This window comes from Culex pipiens, chromosome 1, assembly GCF_016801865.2.
Source record: "Culex pipiens pallens isolate TS chromosome 1, TS_CPP_V2, whole genome shotgun sequence".
NCBI classification, from domain to species: Eukaryota; Metazoa; Arthropoda; class Insecta; order Diptera; family Culicidae; genus Culex; species Culex pipiens.
The window spans coordinates 5,828,354-5,845,114 of NC_068937.1; the positions used below are offsets into that span (position 1 = coordinate 5,828,354).

Genomic DNA, 16,761 nt, shown 5'->3' on the forward strand with positions numbered 1-16,761 from the left:
CCCGGGAAGGAAAAGCGATTCTGTTTGTTTCTACGACGAATTTTAAAAGAAGTTCCGATAAGGGCAAGTCTTCCTTCTCTTGTTTCTTTTTTTCGATCTGTCAAAAAAGTCTAGCGAGCCTCATCGACCAAATTTTAAAGGGTGGAATCGAGCTTTTACTGAGTCGTTTTAAAATTTAATCCATAACGGGAAAAAAACTCTTTTTTTTAACTATGCTTAATATTGTGGTTTTTGAAATAAATCGAAATATTAATAAGGGATACATCTAAAAGCTTTTTTTTTTGTAATTTTAAACTAATTTTCACTAGCAAAAAGTGGTCAAAGAAGATATTTTTTGTCAAAAAAGGTTGCAAATAATTTCCGCTATTTTCCGAGAGTAAAAAATGTCAAACTGGGGGAGGGGGATAGAGACTCTGAATAATTTAAAAACATATTTGTATTGTAAAATTAACTCCCAACAGCCCAATTTTTTTTTCGATAAATTTGTATTCTTCCCATGCTTAGGAAGTTACTTTTGTTCTACGAAATACTTTGCTTCTCTTGTTTTATGGTTTTCTTGTTTCATTTTTAGTATTTTAATTTAAATGTTCTTGTTAAGTTTATGTTCGTTTTTGTAGTATTTGGCTCTAGATTTGGCTTATTCTACCACCTGCTATCATTACATTTAGCCTATCTATTTTTTCATATTTTTTGCTTGTTTTTCCCATTTTCTTTTATAAAACGATACCATTATCATTTAAAACAGAGTCTCGACCCGAAACTTCAAACACGAACAAAAGCAGGGAACCTGAGATTGGCAATTACGTTTTGGAATTTTGACGAGGTCTGGAACGCATGAATTACCCCATTATCGGTGAAGGATCGGGTGAAGTGGAAACTGTTGCACATGGCTGAAGTTGAAAATTTTGCAACTTTATATCTTAATTTATGCTAAATTTCAAAATTTAAACACCAATCTACTGCAAACCGGTTTGAAAACTAAAGATAAACTAAAGGGACGATTATTTGTTGCGTAATCTTGCTTAGAATCGCGATAAAAGCGGTTTAAATTGAAAAATTTAAAAATATTGTTTTGTTCTAGAATTTAACGAAATTTTGTTTTTATTTTAATTAGCCAACAACGGAATAATATTTTTTTTACAAAACTTTTAAATTTAACGGTTCTTCCACAAACAATCTCATGTTGGTAAACAAACGACGCCACATTGCCAATGTTGTTCGGTAGTTCATATAGGGGAAATGTTAGTTAGTAAGAAACACAGCCAAAGTTGACCCCAGGAAAGTTACATTTTTAAAAACTTTGCCAAAGTCACATGAAACAAGTTAAAATTCGATCCCTAAAATTTTAGGAGTTCTTCTCAGATCAAAAATAAGTTTGAAAATGGAATTTGACGATTCCTCTACTAAATTAAAAATACAAGTATTTATTAAAAACAAAAATACAAGTATTTATTAAAAACAAATATTTTAAGTTTGGGAAATTTAATCAAAAAAATCAAGGACTAAGAAATTTTAAAATACAGATGTGCATGTTAGAAAAATAATCAATAAATCACAAATTCATAACTTCAAAAATAAAATCAATAAAAATATTAAAATTTTGTGATTCAAAAACTTTAAAATAAAAAATAAAATCATCAAAAGTTTAAAAATTAAAAATTTTGACAGTTAAAAAAATTGGGATATATAATATTCAAATATTTAACAATGCTAAAAATCTGGGTGCTGAAAAGACAGAATGCGTATCGTGATTTTTGAATGCTCCCAACTGCTCCTCACTACTACAACTGCTCTACAGCTGTAAACATAAACAAACTAGAAGGCTTTGTTCAAGCTCAAGCGTGACACATTTTTTTGCTGCTGAATTAACCTGTTTTGAAACATTTTGGATCTGTTGATGTTAAAGTTTTCGCTGAAAAATTAAGTGCTTCGCGCATTTTTTGTTCGTAGACAAAAACGTATGGGCGGCCAAAAGAGTCCTTTTTTATTTTCCACTTGACGAAAAATTGCGTCAGAAGTGGGTGGAATTTTGTGAATCAGAAGAACAACCAAATGGATGTTCCGAGATGATATATCTTTGAAGCGCAGTGATAATAGTGGAGTAAATTTTTTAATCCTAACAAAATAAATTATAGATCGATTACAATACTTGCCACTTCTTGCTATCATTTTGCAAAAGTAAATTGGTTCCGCTTTGACAGTTCTAAATTGAGGCCGCTTTGCGAACCACTATTCTGCACCCAGCTAAAAATTAAAAAAAAAATACAAAAAAAAATAAAATGTCTACAGCAGATTGCAGCGATTTTTAGACAATCGTGCAAGTTGTGGAAAGCTCTATACAAAAGTGCACACCTCAAACTACAGCAGAAAAAAACTATCTAAGACACACACCCTAGTTTGAAACTGTTCTAAAGTGGTCGAAAGCATCAAAGCTCAGTCGAGACTCGCACCACTATAGGCGAGCGGGGGGGAGAAGGGTAGGATTTCAAGTGTGCAAATATTTGATGTGCAGATATTATTTGCAAGGGTGGAGAATTTGGTGCAATGTGTGCAATACAAAAAAAAATAAAAGTAAATCAGTAATGAGTAGTCGTTCAAACCTCAAGAACTAAAAAAATTGAAAATCTAGGGATTTGAAAAATTTAAAAAAAAGTTCTTACCGAGGTTCATACCGATTCATACTCTGTCACCCAAAGTTCTCGAAAAAAATTCTAGTGGCTGACTTCTCTGAATTTGATTTTCTATCCCAAAATATGGCTTAAATTTTATTTTTTTTGTAATTCAAGAAGGCGTCAAAAAAATGGCAGCATAGTGTCCGAAAAAAAAGACGGACATTCGAAATAAGGAAATCAAGATATTTAAGAGTTCAAGAATTTAAGAATTTAGGAATTTTATATTTTAGGGCCGGTATGCTCTTCGAAAGAAAGGGGGTCAAGAAACAGCTTTACGAACGGCAGGACAAAAGAGAGGGAACGTTTTATTGGGGCTTTTCTTCACCCTCTCTGGCTTGCTTTCGCTACCGCTGCTGCCCACTTGGAATATTTCTTGGCCGGTTTCTTCCGAAGTGCATACCTTACATTAAGGATGGAGGGATCTAGAATTTACAAAAAAGTAGATTTTTTTTAGATATTTTCAAATTATTATGTTTTTGAACTGTATGTATTTTGGTGAATGGCATTTTTATGTATTGAATCCTGAAAGTTTCATGAAGATATTTCATGGTTCAAGTGAGTAACAGACGATTTAAGTTTGAAATTTTGCCATGCTCAAAGCGAACTGTCAAACTTTGTGGGCGCTTTCTCTAAACACAGAGTTGATTTACGGGTGCCACGAATCCATTACGATATCTCGAGATGGGATGGACAAAATTAGCTGAAATTCGGAGTGAAGACTCTCAAGACATAACCCGTGTGCATGACGAAGCCCGATTTTTAAATTTTGCGTTTCAAAAAAATAAAAAAATCAAAAACTGATGATTTTTTATATGAAAAACATAAAAAATATTTTTATCTTTCTTAAAAAAATAAAATTTATTATAGCTTGTTCCGAAAGTTGTTCATTTTGCAATAAAATATGGGAAATAAGAATTGTGTTTTGGGCCATTCTGGATTTCAGAAACGGTTCGATTTTAATTTTTTAATATGGAAACATAAAATCTAGAGTTCTATCTAGAGTCCTATAAGCTATTGTGTTCCATATGTTTATAGGACCTTTTCAAATAAAACGAATAAAACTCTAGAAATGAAACCAAAATTCTGATACATAGCTACATATAAATAAAATTCAAGAGTTTTTTTTTCTTGAAAAGGTCCGATGAACACAATTTTGAAGTTTTTCTTTTTGGGTGTTTTGAATAATCCGGACTCAAGGTGGTTCCAAAAACACAGAAAAACTTAAAATCAAAAATTTTGTTAATTGAACCTATTCAAAACAAAAAAATGCCACAATGAACCCACTGTGCACAAACGACCAAGTAATTTGCAAAGACCCCATCCCTTTAGCTGCAGCTGTCAAAAAAGCGAAAACAGAAAAGTGAAAAGCAACAAAGAACAACAAAAGTGATTTTTCCACCGACACCCGAGACGAACCCCACAAATCCGGAATCCACGATCAAAAATCCGCTAACGATGGCCTTCTTCATGCTGCCGAACGTGGTGGAATACGCGTGCGTGTGCGGCCTGCTCAGCCCGCTGACGAAGCTGTACTTTTGCCGCTACTGTCTGAAAATCCGGTGCGGATTCTGCGTCTGTCATGAGGTGAGGTCCCATTCCGGAGGTTGGTCCCGTTGCATTTGATGATGTCATCATCGCACACTCTCGATTGCAGGTCGATTCCCACTTTTGCTGCAACTGTCTGGAGAACATTCCGTCGTCGGAGGCGAAGATACGGAAGAATCGGTGCAATACTTGTTTCAACTGTCCGAGTTGTCAGCACACGCTGTCGGTGAGGGCGTCCAGCAGTACGGTTGTTCCGGCGGCGGCACCAGCCGCTGCTGCTGGGGAGGAGGGGAAGAAAGAGGAGCCGCCTGCGGCGGCGGTGGCGAAGCAGATTACGCGGAAGATGTACTATTTGGCGTGTTTGAATTGTCGGTGGAGTTCGCGGGACGTCGGGATTCCGGATCAATCGGTGGCGACGGGGCAGTGGCCGGAGCCGGAGTACGCGAATGCGACCCGGTTCGGGCTGCTGCTGGAGCACTACCAGTCGGTGGTGTTGCATGAAAAGCAGGAGAAGCAGGAGTTGTGGCGTCGGAAGACGCCGAAGACGAGCAAGTTTCCGAGCTTGACGGATCGAACGGGGTTGACGGTGTCGATGATTCGACGGCAGATGGGTTGGACCGATAGTAAGGCGCAGATTAAGGCGACGCCGTCGTCGATCAACCGGTCGGTGGCGAGTGAAGCCGTTGATGAGCTTCCGGAGGATTTGCTAACGAAGCCGATTCAGCTGAAGAACATTACGACTCGGCAGCATGGCCGCCAAGCAACCGTTCACGGTGAACAAGCTCTACCCGCAGCACAAGCTGCTCTCGATCAAGCGTTCGCTGCGGTGCCGCCAGTGCGACCACAACGTGACCAAGTCCGAGTACAACCCGAGCTCGATCAAGTACCGCATTGCGATGTTCGCCGCGTACCACGTTCCGGAGGTGCGCTTCATCCGGTGCGAGCCGCTCAAGCTCAACCAGGAGGCCATCCTGCTGCTGAAGCTGATCAATCCAACCATCAACGACATGACCATCACGATCATGGAGCTGCCAACCGACGAGGAGGAACGTCTCATGATCGAAGAGCTCAAACTGTCCGCGGAGGCGACCATCTCGTCGTCGACGTCCTCGTCGCTGATGCTGTCGGCCGCCGGGTTGACCTCGGGCACGAGCAGTTTGGCCTCGAAGCAGGCGGCATTGTTGGAAGATCCGCGCATGGTGCAGCAGCGCGTCAACGGAACGTTCAAGCTGCCCGATTCGAGCTTCGTGCTGCACCACCGGGACGATTCGGCCGAGTTTGACGAGGTGGTGGCGTCGCAGCAGGAGGATCCGAAGTGAGTTAATTGACTTTTGGTGACAATTTTCTATTTTTACAGTATTCTTAGCCGGGACACCATCTGGGGCATTTCTTTAACATTCCCAAGACACGAACCTGCGGACAAGGTTTCGAAATCAGTATTTTTTTGACGGGAAAATGTTCAACTAACATTTCCAGAGTTTTTTTTTTTAAATAAGGACGTTGCAAATATTTTTTGAAGTTAATGTCCCTTGACTCTGACCAAAGTCGAGGGAGGGGACCAAAAAAACAAAAAAGTTGAAAAATTTAATTTACGAGCCATGGTTTCAACATTTGAATGAAAAAAGGGTTTTAAAATGCATTTTACACTTGTCCAGTTGTTTTGCAATCATTAGTTTCCTGACGTAAATTTATTTATTTTTTTGCGAAAAATAAAGTTATTGCGATGCTTTGCTTTGGATTTCCATTAAAAATTCAAAATATTTTTAATCCAACCCAAACAAGCAGAAAAAAATATTTTAGATTGTTTTCAGTTGATTTGACTTCTGTCTCCTTTAAAATTTGAAGTTTATAAAAAAAAATTGCAACACACCTTTTTTTTTGTTTACCAGGTTTAATAAATTTCAATAAATTTATCAGCAAAAGTCATAAAAAGTTGAGAAATTTAAAAAAAAGTTTGAAAATTAAAAAAAAAAGTTCTAAACGATATTTACACAGCTGAGAAATTTCAAATTATTATAAACAAAGAGGCTATCTTTCTTATTCTTATTAAGGCCTTTGCCAACATTACTCAGTTTGGCTGCCTTAAAAAAAATGTGTGTGTCTGTGTGTGTGTGTGTGTACTTTTTTTAAATACTTTTTCTTGTGTCTGACTTTTCATTCGAGACAAATAAAAAAAAAGATTTAAAATGAAATTAAATTGTGATTGTTCTTTTATTTTCACAATAAAATGAAAATTTAGGAATGAACTTGTTTATGATGCTCCGTAGACTGGCTTTTTGATATTTTAAATTTCCGAAAGGCTGAAAATCGAAAAGTCCAATTTTGTTTTTTTGCTCAAAATAAAGTTAATCAGAGAGAAAAATCATTTAAATTTGCCAATAAAATTAAAAGATCAAAAATTAAAAAAAGGTCAAGCGTTAAATAAGGGCAACAAACCAATTCTCGGCAGTCTTCAGTCTTTTTGACTATATCAAAGTAACAAATAGCTCAAATGAACGTCTATTGTCGATGTATCTTAAAATGTTGTTTGGATAGCGGCAAACTGCAAAAGTGACGAGAATAGGTCGGAAAGCTGTGACGAAAATGAGTTTATTTCCCAGTTCAAAAATTATTTTTTTAAAGATTCTAAAATAAAAAAAAAATAGTTCGAATGTTGAATTCTGAAGCCTTATTTTCATTTTAGCATACAGCTTTTAAAGGTACGCCAAAGAACAATTTCTGGACACTTTTTTCTTGTAAAATATAGCAAAATAAAATATAAACTGTGATCGGATAAATCAACTGTGGCTCTGTATGACCTCATAGAACGGGCTGTCAAGTAAGATACTTTCTGTCAAGAAAAATTATCCAAATTGATTTAAAAATCGTTCATAATTTCAATAAACTCAGCTAAATAAGCGTTACTGTTGTGTGAAATGAAATCCGCAATCTAAACTCGATTTTAGGACCCAATTCTGAAATCTGATTTTCAATAAACTTTAAATTCTAAGACTTAGAAATTCAAAAATAAAATAATTTTAAAATTCTTAAAAATTTAATTTTCGATTTCAAAAATTCATTAATTAAAAAAACAGAAGGTTCAGAAATTTGAAAAAATCAAACAATTCAAAGATCAAAAATATAAAAAATCTAAAATATAAAAAGTCAGAAATCTAAATTTAAAAAAAATCTGAGGGTTAAAAAATTTAAACACGACTCGTATTTGATTATTCGAAGCCTTCGCCCAAATTTCACATGAGAAAATCAAAAAACATTTTTTTTGTCTCAATAAGAAGTAAGAATTCTTCAATTTAATAATTTTACAATTCGAGTTTTTTTTAAGGATCTAGTAAACAAAATTTTATTTATTTTTTAACTTTTTTGGGTATTTTTGAATACCCATGACTCAATGCGATTTAAAAAAACCCCAACAAGCGGGTGAGTGTAAGAATCTTTGAGCTTTAAAATTTTACAATTATAAAACTTTAAAATTTTTTGAAATGCAAAATTGCAAGATTATTAATTTCCTGCATTTGAGTTTTTAGGTTTTGAAAATTTTGATCTTTCTATTTTTTCCCTCAAAAATCTCAAATTCACGCACCATCCCGCGCTAAAACCGATCTGTCACAAAAATAATTGCACTTAAACTCATTTTTTTCGGAAGAAACACTCACTTACTCCCGTTTTAATTTTGAAAAAAATCATTTACATTTCAACACTTTTCATTTTTCTGCATCAACACCGCATCAGGAATAGCAAGGGCAAAGATCATTGATATAAACTTTGAATTTTTTATTGTTTCCCGACCACTCAAATCGCATTTTCAAATTCTCGACTTTTTCCAGGCTTTTCCAGAAAGCTCAAATAATAGGCATTTCTTATCTAAAGAATGATTTCAAACAAAAATTCAACTATTGGCAATTTTTGTAAACACAGAAGCTGAACAACAAATTTAAAAAAAAACTTCAAAAATGGAAATTCATTACTATGATTCAGAGTAGTAACACAAATAATTAGTTCTTGAAAAAAAAACATGGCTTCAACAATACTTATAACTTTCATGTTATTTTTTTAATTGGCAAACGTATAGTTTTTGATACTTTGTTTCAACTGGAAATGGCAAAAAGTTAAAGATGACTGAATTTAAAATTTCATTTCTATTTTTCCCGCTTATTTTAAGCACAATGTTTGAAGAGACAATTTTTTTAAACAATTGTGCAAAAACTCAAAATTTCTTGGATATTTTTTTTTGCAATTGGGTACTAAAGCCCTATGTCAATTTGTATGTACAACGGTAAAAAACACGAATAAAAACCATTTCTGATCACTTTTTTTCATTTTAATACAAAACAAATATTGACTAGACAACATTTTTTCGATGGATCAATTATGGTCCCCTTGAAACGAGCTGTCAAGTAGCAGCTTTTCGGTCAAGAAAGACCGCGAGGATAATTTTTCAAAATTAATTTAAAAATCCATTTTAAACTCTTTGTGGTCTTACAAAGGGTCATTGTACTCAGAAAAATAAGCTTTATCGCTGTAAACAATAATATCAGCAATCTAAGCTTCATTTTAGGACCCAATTTCAATATTTTCTTCATGTTTTCAAAACGTAAAGCGTAAAAAAGTTTTTCAGTTTTGAATTTTATTCGATATTTAAGATTTTTGAAAACTGAAAATCAAGCTGATTCTATGACAATTTCCGGAATTCCATTTCCCGGAATGGACGTTTTCCGGAATGGACATTATCCGGAATGGACGTTATCCGGAATGAAATATCCCGGAATGTACGTTTCCCTGAATGGACATTTCCGTGAAAAATGATTTTTTTTTTATTATACCTGATTTTACAATTAATGGAATCTTGCCTACTCGCTTACTTGTGGTTAAAAATTATTTAGTTTGTACCCCGTTGGATTGGCCTAGTCATATTGAAGGAACTTGATATTTTGACAGCAATATTGAATATAATATATATGAATGATAAAAAAGAAAGTGAAATGTTCGGACACGAACAATAGAAGCAAGCGTTGACTATTAAACCAATACTTTATTACCCACCACGAGATGTAACGTGGATGTAACACTGTAGATCGATAGATATTAGACAAACACTAGGGACCATCCATAAACCACGTGGACACTTTTTTGGGAATCTCGAACCCCCCCCCCCCCCCTTCGTGGACAATTGTCCATACAAAAAAAATCTGTTTTGTATGGAGCGTGGACAATCGCCGTACCCCCCCCCCCCCCCCCTAAAGTGTCCACGTGGTTTATGGATGGTCCCCTAGATGTTTTTAACATTCTTTCAATGTGATGTTATGTAAGAATTTTCCCTTCTTTCGTTAATCAGTTGACTTTTGTGACTAAATTCTACCAAATTTTATTATAAGGCAGAATGTGTATTTTCAAAGAAGGGAAAACCTCAAGAAATAAAAAGCTTTACAGAAAATAAAAAGCTTTACAGAAATTTTTTTTTTAAAAAGATCAAAGTATAATGTTTATTTTCTTGAGGGTTTCCCTTCTTTGAAAATTAACACTCTTTCATCAAAGTAATGGAATTTTTTATAAGAATTTTCCCTTTTTTGTTAATTCTACTCGACTTTACCTAGTTTTTCGTTACAGAACTATGTACTATAAAGAAGAATGTTTATTTTCAATGAAGGGAAAACCTCAAGAAAATAAAAAGCTTTTCAGAAAATCAAACTACCTATAATGTGTATTTTCTTGAGATTTTCCCTTCTTTAAAAATACACGATCTTTCCTCAAAGTAATGGGATTTTATAAAAAAAACTTTCCTTTCTTTTGTTGATTCTACTAATTTTTACCTAGTTTTTCGTTAAAGAACTCTGAACTATTCAGAAGTTTTTTTTCTTAAAGAACTCTGAACTATACAGAAGAATGTTTATTTTCAAAGAAGGGAAAACCTCTAGAAAATAAAAAGCTTTCAAAAGATCAAAGTATAATGTGTATTTTCTTGAGGTTTTCCCTTCTTTGAAAATGAACACTCTTTCATCAATGTGATGGGATTTCGTGTTTCCCTTCTTGTGTTAATCAGTTGACTTTTGTTACTAAATTATACCAAATTTCATTATAAAGCAGGATGTTTATTTTTAAAGTAGGGAAATTCTCAAGAAAGTACACGTTATACCTTGATTTTCTGAAAAGCTTTTTATTTTCTTGAGGTTTTCCTTTCTTTGAAAATAATCATTCTGCTTTATGGTAAAATTTGGTAGAATTTAGTCACAAAAGTCAACTGATTAACAAAAGAAGGGAAAATTCTTACATAACATCACATTAAAAGAATGTTGAAAACATCTAGTGTTTGTCTAATAACTGTCTACATTGTTACATCTCGTCGTGGTTAATAAAGTATTGGTTCAATAGTCAACGCTTGCTTCTATTGATGTCTGCCTGTGTGGATCAATCGGACCGCGCACTGGACTCACAATCCAGAGGTCGCCGGTTCGAATCCCGAGGCGGACGCAAAAAATTCTAAGTGTAAATATAGGTATTCGGTGCCCTCTCCCCGTGCCATACCTTCACACTTAGGAGACCCGGGAGGCGGCGGAGTCTTGTCGCAAAAAGAACGATACACACCTGTGGATCCGTTGACGAAACCTCAAGGTTTAAGAGGGCCACATTAGGAGGTGTTACGTCGATTCCATGTCATGCTTCTATTGTTCGTGTCCGAACATTTCACTTTCTTTTTTTTTCATTCATGTCAGTGATGGAATAATCATCATCAAAAGAAAATCTCTAGACGCTCATCAAGAGAAAAAATCCGAAAGGAGCATGGCTCTCCTCTCTCACGCACGAAAGATCGGTAAAAATAATCTAAAAATCATCTTGATTATTCGGTGCAATATCCTTTTCACTACTACACTTGCAAGTGTACCGTCACACGTCGAACAATGACCTGTCACATTTTGTAGATGGGCAATGTGTGTAAACAAAGTGAAATAAATATTATTAAGTGGTGCTGTCAAGGAAATTCACAAAAAATCATCAGCAGATTGATTTTCTTGGAGATTTTTGGGAGCGATTTTCGTTTGCGTGATTTGCCTCCTCTCTCTTTCGCGGGTGAAGAAAGTTCGCAAGCGAAATTGATTTTTTTGCGATTATTACATTCCTGATTCATGTATTTATCATTATCATTGGGACCCGTGGTGTAGGGGTAGGCGTTGTTGCCTCTCACCCAGTCGGCCTGGGTTCGATCCCAGAAGGTTCCAGTGGCAAATTTAGAGACGAGATTTATCTGATCACGCCTTCCGTCGGACAGGGAAGTTAATGTTGGCCCCGGTCTTAACCTAGAGGTTAGGTCGTTCGCTCAATCCAGGTGTAGGAGTCGTCTCCCTGGGTCCTGCCTCGGTGGAGTCGCTGGTAGGCAGTTGGACTCACAATCCAAAGGTCGTCAGTTCGAATCCTGGGGTGGATGGAAGCTAAGGAGTAAAAATAGGTTTGCAATTGCCTCAACAATCAAGCCTTCGAACACCTAGTTTCGAGTAGGAATCTCGCAATCGAGAACACCAAGCCAAAGCTGTAGAGCGAATAATTTGATTTTTTGATTTGTATTTATCAAGCTTCCCTGCACCGTGCGGTACACGCGGTTTACTTGCACCTCGGGTTTGCTTTGCGCCTGCTTTGTTCGGTTTACACCCGTACCCGACTCACACGAACCGAGGGTATTTTGGTTCATCGTACCAGCGCACCACGACACTCTCGGTTCGCCGCGTCGGTTTTGTGTCTGGCACTCACCCATGGCATGAATCCGGTATATGAGCCAAGGTGCTTCACTCGTTACGAGCCGAGGTACGTGCCGTGGTACGCGCTGGCGGTACCAAACGGGTTCAATACCACGGCGCGTACCACGGCACGCTGGGTTCATGCCATGGGTGAGTGCCAGAAACAAAACCGATGGGGCGAGCCGAGAGTGTCGTGGTGCGCTGGTACGATGTACCAAGATACCAATACACAAATGGGTTCAGGCACGTACCGAAGCTAGAAAACCAAACCCGCGGTGTGCGTTGGCACTGGCGCATGGGAAGCTTGGTATTTATCATTCATATTGTTGTCAAAATATCGAGTTCCTTAAATGTGACTAGGTCAAACCAATTCATTGTCACATCAGGTAAAATAAAAAAAACTCTTTTTTCCGGGAAATGTTCATTCCGGGAAACGTCCATTCCGGGAAATTTCATTCCGGATAACGTCCATTCCGGATAATGTCCATTCCGGATAACGTCCATTCCGGATAACGTCCATTCCGGAAAACGTCCATTCCGGATAATGTCCATTCCGGGAAATGGAATTCCGGAAATTGTCATAGAATCAATCAAGCTTTATCTATAGAAGATATTTTACCCAAATAAAAAAAAAGTTCAAGGGCAACATTTGAAAAACATATATTTAAAATTACTTCATAAATTTTGTTAAACAATTTAAAATATTTATAAAAAAAAACCCATTGCCAAACTCAAGTTGAAATCAGTTTTCAAATATTCAATCTATGTGACAAAATGAAATAGAATCATAACTCTAAGCTGGGCATTATTCTCTATTTTTATTTTAGTTTTACATTAACTTTACCTTTGTTGATAAAAACAAAAATTAATCGAAATCATTTGATTCATATAAAATAGAGGGTGAGATTTTCCATAATGTGTCCATGTGGTTTGTGGAAACATGCTGCGATTAAAAGCACGCAAGATACAATGGTAATACTAAATGGACTAGATCCGCAAGGTGTCCAGGCTTGGAATTCAATACAAGACTACCGATGGTAGTGACTTCAAGTAAGGATATCTCACAATCGCGACCGAAAAAGTTTATCAAGACGTTCACGACAGCGAACATTGCTCCGCAATGTCGGCATTATAATACCAATCGAATCGGGACTGGACTAAAAGTCTCAACAATCTTCCCGGAATGGTCATTAAACGGAAGAGAAAAACGGAAGGATGTGCACCTCCGAACTATGCCAGGAAGGCAATATACTGCTTTTAGAACGCAGATATTATCAAAATGCTACAATCTTATCGGTGCTGTCGAAACACTTTCTGGCCAAAAGCTACGTTCTGTTTCATGTGATTCCACTGTGTTGATATACATGACATTAAGAAATAGTACGTAGCAGGCTGTGTCACGAATTTGATTCCGTTCAATGGACACATCAACAGTGAACGTTTGGCAACGACTGTCATTTGAGGTGGAGAACACACACGGATTGAAAGACATGAATCTTTAGCAAATGTGAGCCTCCGACAATCGACATAAAACAAGCCTTTGATAAGTTGGATGTTGTGGAGATATTCAGAATGACATAGCATGTTTTGTGAAGAAACCAGAGTTCAAACGAATTATTGCATGCCAGCAGTAAGAGAGGGCTTGAACTTGACGTCGGCATTTGAGATGTGCTTCACCCAATTTAACATTCCGTTTCTTTGCTCTCCCCCACTCAGATTCATCGTTTGGCGCAAGGCGAACCAAATCTCGATGAAGCTGGCGGTGCAACCGGCACCGGACTGCAAACCCGGCGACGAGGTCGTCATCGGTTTCTCGCTGCAGTACACGTACGTGAGCACGGCCATGGACAAGAATGTGACGGCGGCTTCCACGACCGCCGGAGGAACTCCCGGAAGTGGCAGCTCGGGGGCGGCCTCCGCCGCCGCCACCACAACTCCCGGAAGCACAAGCACCCCGACCAAGGGCGGACCGCAGAAGCACGCACTGACCACCCGGGTCTATCTGAAGCTGGGCCGGATTGCCGCCGTGCCGGAAGTTGCCGCTTGAGCGATTTGAGATCGATGTTTAATTTATTATTTAATCTCATGAAATGTGTTATCCAATTGTAATTCGCTTCTGCTTAACCATACTCACACACACACGATTATGCGCAATAAAACACAAATAATAATCACACTTGAGCTGGGTTGGTTTAACTTTTTCATCCGATTTTATTCCTCATTAATTACATTTCTGAGTGTGGAATTGGGGAAACTCGCACAGCGCGCGCCACAAAAAAAGCAACCACAAAAACACTCCTCTCTACAGACGACGACCGCGGCGACCTCCCTTTCGGCGGGTCGAATCGGACGGGATCGGCGTCACGTCCTCGATGCGGCCAATCTTCATCGACGAACGGGCCAGGGCGCGGAGCGCCGACTGGGCACCCGGTCCCGGGGTCTTGGTGCGGTTTCCGCCGGTGGCACGCAGCTTGATGTGCAGCGCGGTGATTCCCAGCGACTTGCACTTTTCGGCGACGTCCTAAAAAAAAAGGCAGATTCCACCGGTTAGTAAACAATCCGCAAGATCTCGTTCAAGTGTGTCAACCAACCTGAGCGGCCAACATAGCGGCGTACGGCGAGGCCTCGTCACGATCGGCCTTGACCTTCATGCCGCCGGTGACGCGCGAGATGGTTTCCTTGCCGGACAGATCCGTGACGTGGACGAAGGTGTCGTTGAAGCTGGCGTAGATGTGGGCCACTCCGAACACGATCTCGCCCTCGCGGACCTGCGGTCCCAGCGAAACCTGCACCTCTTCCTTTACGGTTTTGTTCTTGCGGGGAGCCATCGCAGCTGAAAGCAAAAGAAAAAAAAATCCCAAAATTACAATCGATTCCTTTTGTTGACGCAGATTTTCTAGGTTAGGATTCGCGTTGTTGTTCCGGGAGTGTTATTTTGACAGCTCCATTTTCTTCGTGCATGAGCTCTCCAAGTGCTCCCCAAAATTTCCGCAAAAATCACACCCCAAATCGTCGCACTTTCACGAACCCACGCACGGAACCTCGCCCCGAACAACTTGGAACCACTTACGATCGGGTTGGGCGCGTATTTCAACGTAAAAATCGGAATTTACACTTTACCTAGAAAATCGACTCTTGCGACGAGAAAGAGCTGTCAACGAAAAGGAAGCTTTTTCTTCTTTTTCTTGGTCTTTTGCCCGGAAACGCGAAACGTCATTTGGTTCGTCGATCTTTTTTGTTCGTCGACTCTTTTCGTCGATTGTTGTCGTTTGAAAGGGGCCACAGACAAATAGATAAAAACTGGTTTTTATTGTTATTGATATTAAATTAAAAATAATTTTTGGAGTTTTCTTTGAAAAGGTCCGATAAACCAAATTTCCAGTTTTTGCTTTTTGGATGTTTTTGAAACCGCCTTGAGTCAGGGGTTTCAAAAAACACCAGTTTTGGATTTGCTCATTTGAAAGCGATTGAAAATTACAAACATTTTTTTTAAATAGCTTTGTGTTCAATGTACACTCAACCCCCGGTGGTTGGTCACTTTTTCGTTTGACACTTTTTTAGTTTGTACCCCGTTGGTTGGTCAAAGTCAAACTAAAAAGAGACGAACTGTCACTTTTTACACGGCGCTCACGCACACTATCAAAACAAACGTTTGGTAGTGTGTGTGAACTCCATGTAAAAGTGGTGTCAAACTAAAACGTGACCCCGTTCGTTTGACAACAGTTGGTGTCAAACCATCGGGGTTTGAGTGTAATAATATTGAAAATTCAGAGCCTAAAATCCTAAAAGAGCACTCAGTTAGCAAAATCTAAACTTAGAAACATGTACCCTCCCTGTATCGAGGTTTTTAAGCGAAGATGGCGTTCGAATGGTGAACGCCCGAAATGTCAAAATCACGCAGTGGTACCAACATTACGGAACAAGTGTGCCATGGCATGACAGCCACATTTTTTTTTCTAATGTTGGTGCTACTGCGCGATTTTGACATTTCGGGCGTTCACCATTTGAACGCCATCTTCGCTTAAAAACCTGGATAAAGGCTTATGAATTGATCTCAGGTGAAAGGTTCTCCAAATCTCTGAATTGCAAATGTAAAATCCTGGAGCAGAACTGTTAAATTCTAATAAACACTAATTGAATTGAATTGAATAAAAAAAAAAGTTCAAAGTTCAAAGTGTAAAATTCTTCAAAACCAAAATTCTAAAAAGTCTAATTTGTGATATTAAAAGTAATAAAAATTTCAAATTTGGAAAAATATTTGACATAAAAAATTAAATTAAAAAATTATAAAATTACAAACAAAACTTTTAAATTAAAAAAATTAAAAATTTAAAAATCGTATAAAAAAGACTTAATATGTACCGTCAACTGGGGCGAATCGGGACTACAGTTTGAACAGGGACCTGATATTTAAGAGCACTTTAAAGCTTCAAATTTACACATTTTATTGCTCTGAATCTGGTCTAACCGAAACCACTAAAAAATATCAAAATATTAAGTCGCAACATTGCTAAAACTGCTGTCCCAATTGGGTCCTAAAATGAAGCTTAGTGTGCTGATATTACTGTTTACAGCGATTAAGCTTATTTTTCTGAGTACAATGACCCTTTGTGCGACCACAAAGAGTTTAAAATGGATTTTTAAATCAATTTTGAAAAATTAACCTCGCGGTCCTTCTTGACAGAAAAGGTCCACTTGACAGCTCGTTCCAAGGGGACCATAGTTAATCCATCGAAAAAATGTTGTCTTGTCTATTTTTTTTTGTGCATTAAAATGAAAAAAAAAGTGATTAGAAATGGTTTTTAAACGTGTTTTTTACC

General features: G+C 37.7%; 2 protein-coding genes across 2 annotated transcripts; one reads left to right on the forward strand and one right to left on the reverse strand.

The window, feature by feature from the left end:
* Nucleotides 1–4,048: 4,048 nt before the first annotated feature.
* LOC120421053 (dynactin subunit 4-like) lies at nt 4,049–14,122 on the forward strand. The gene is given in 4 exon segments (XM_039584198.2): nt 4,049–4,256; nt 4,327–4,958; nt 4,960–5,532; nt 13,658–14,122. Coding segments are annotated over 4 exon segments (1,665 nt in total). The 5' UTR covers nt 4,049–4,127; the 3' UTR covers nt 13,989–14,122.
* A 2-nt stretch (nt 14,123–14,124) lies between these two features.
* LOC120421054 (40S ribosomal protein S14) lies at nt 14,125–15,218 on the reverse strand. The gene is made up of 3 exons (XM_039584199.2): nt 15,062–15,218; nt 14,533–14,774; nt 14,125–14,462 (listed from the first exon to the last, which is right to left on the reverse strand). Exons 2-3 carry the CDS (start codon nt 14,767–14,769, stop codon nt 14,244–14,246), a joined length of 456 nt encoding a protein of 151 aa, XP_039440133.1. The 5' UTR covers nt 14,770–14,774; nt 15,062–15,218; the 3' UTR covers nt 14,125–14,243.
* Between the last annotated feature and the right edge of the window lie 1,543 nt (nt 15,219–16,761).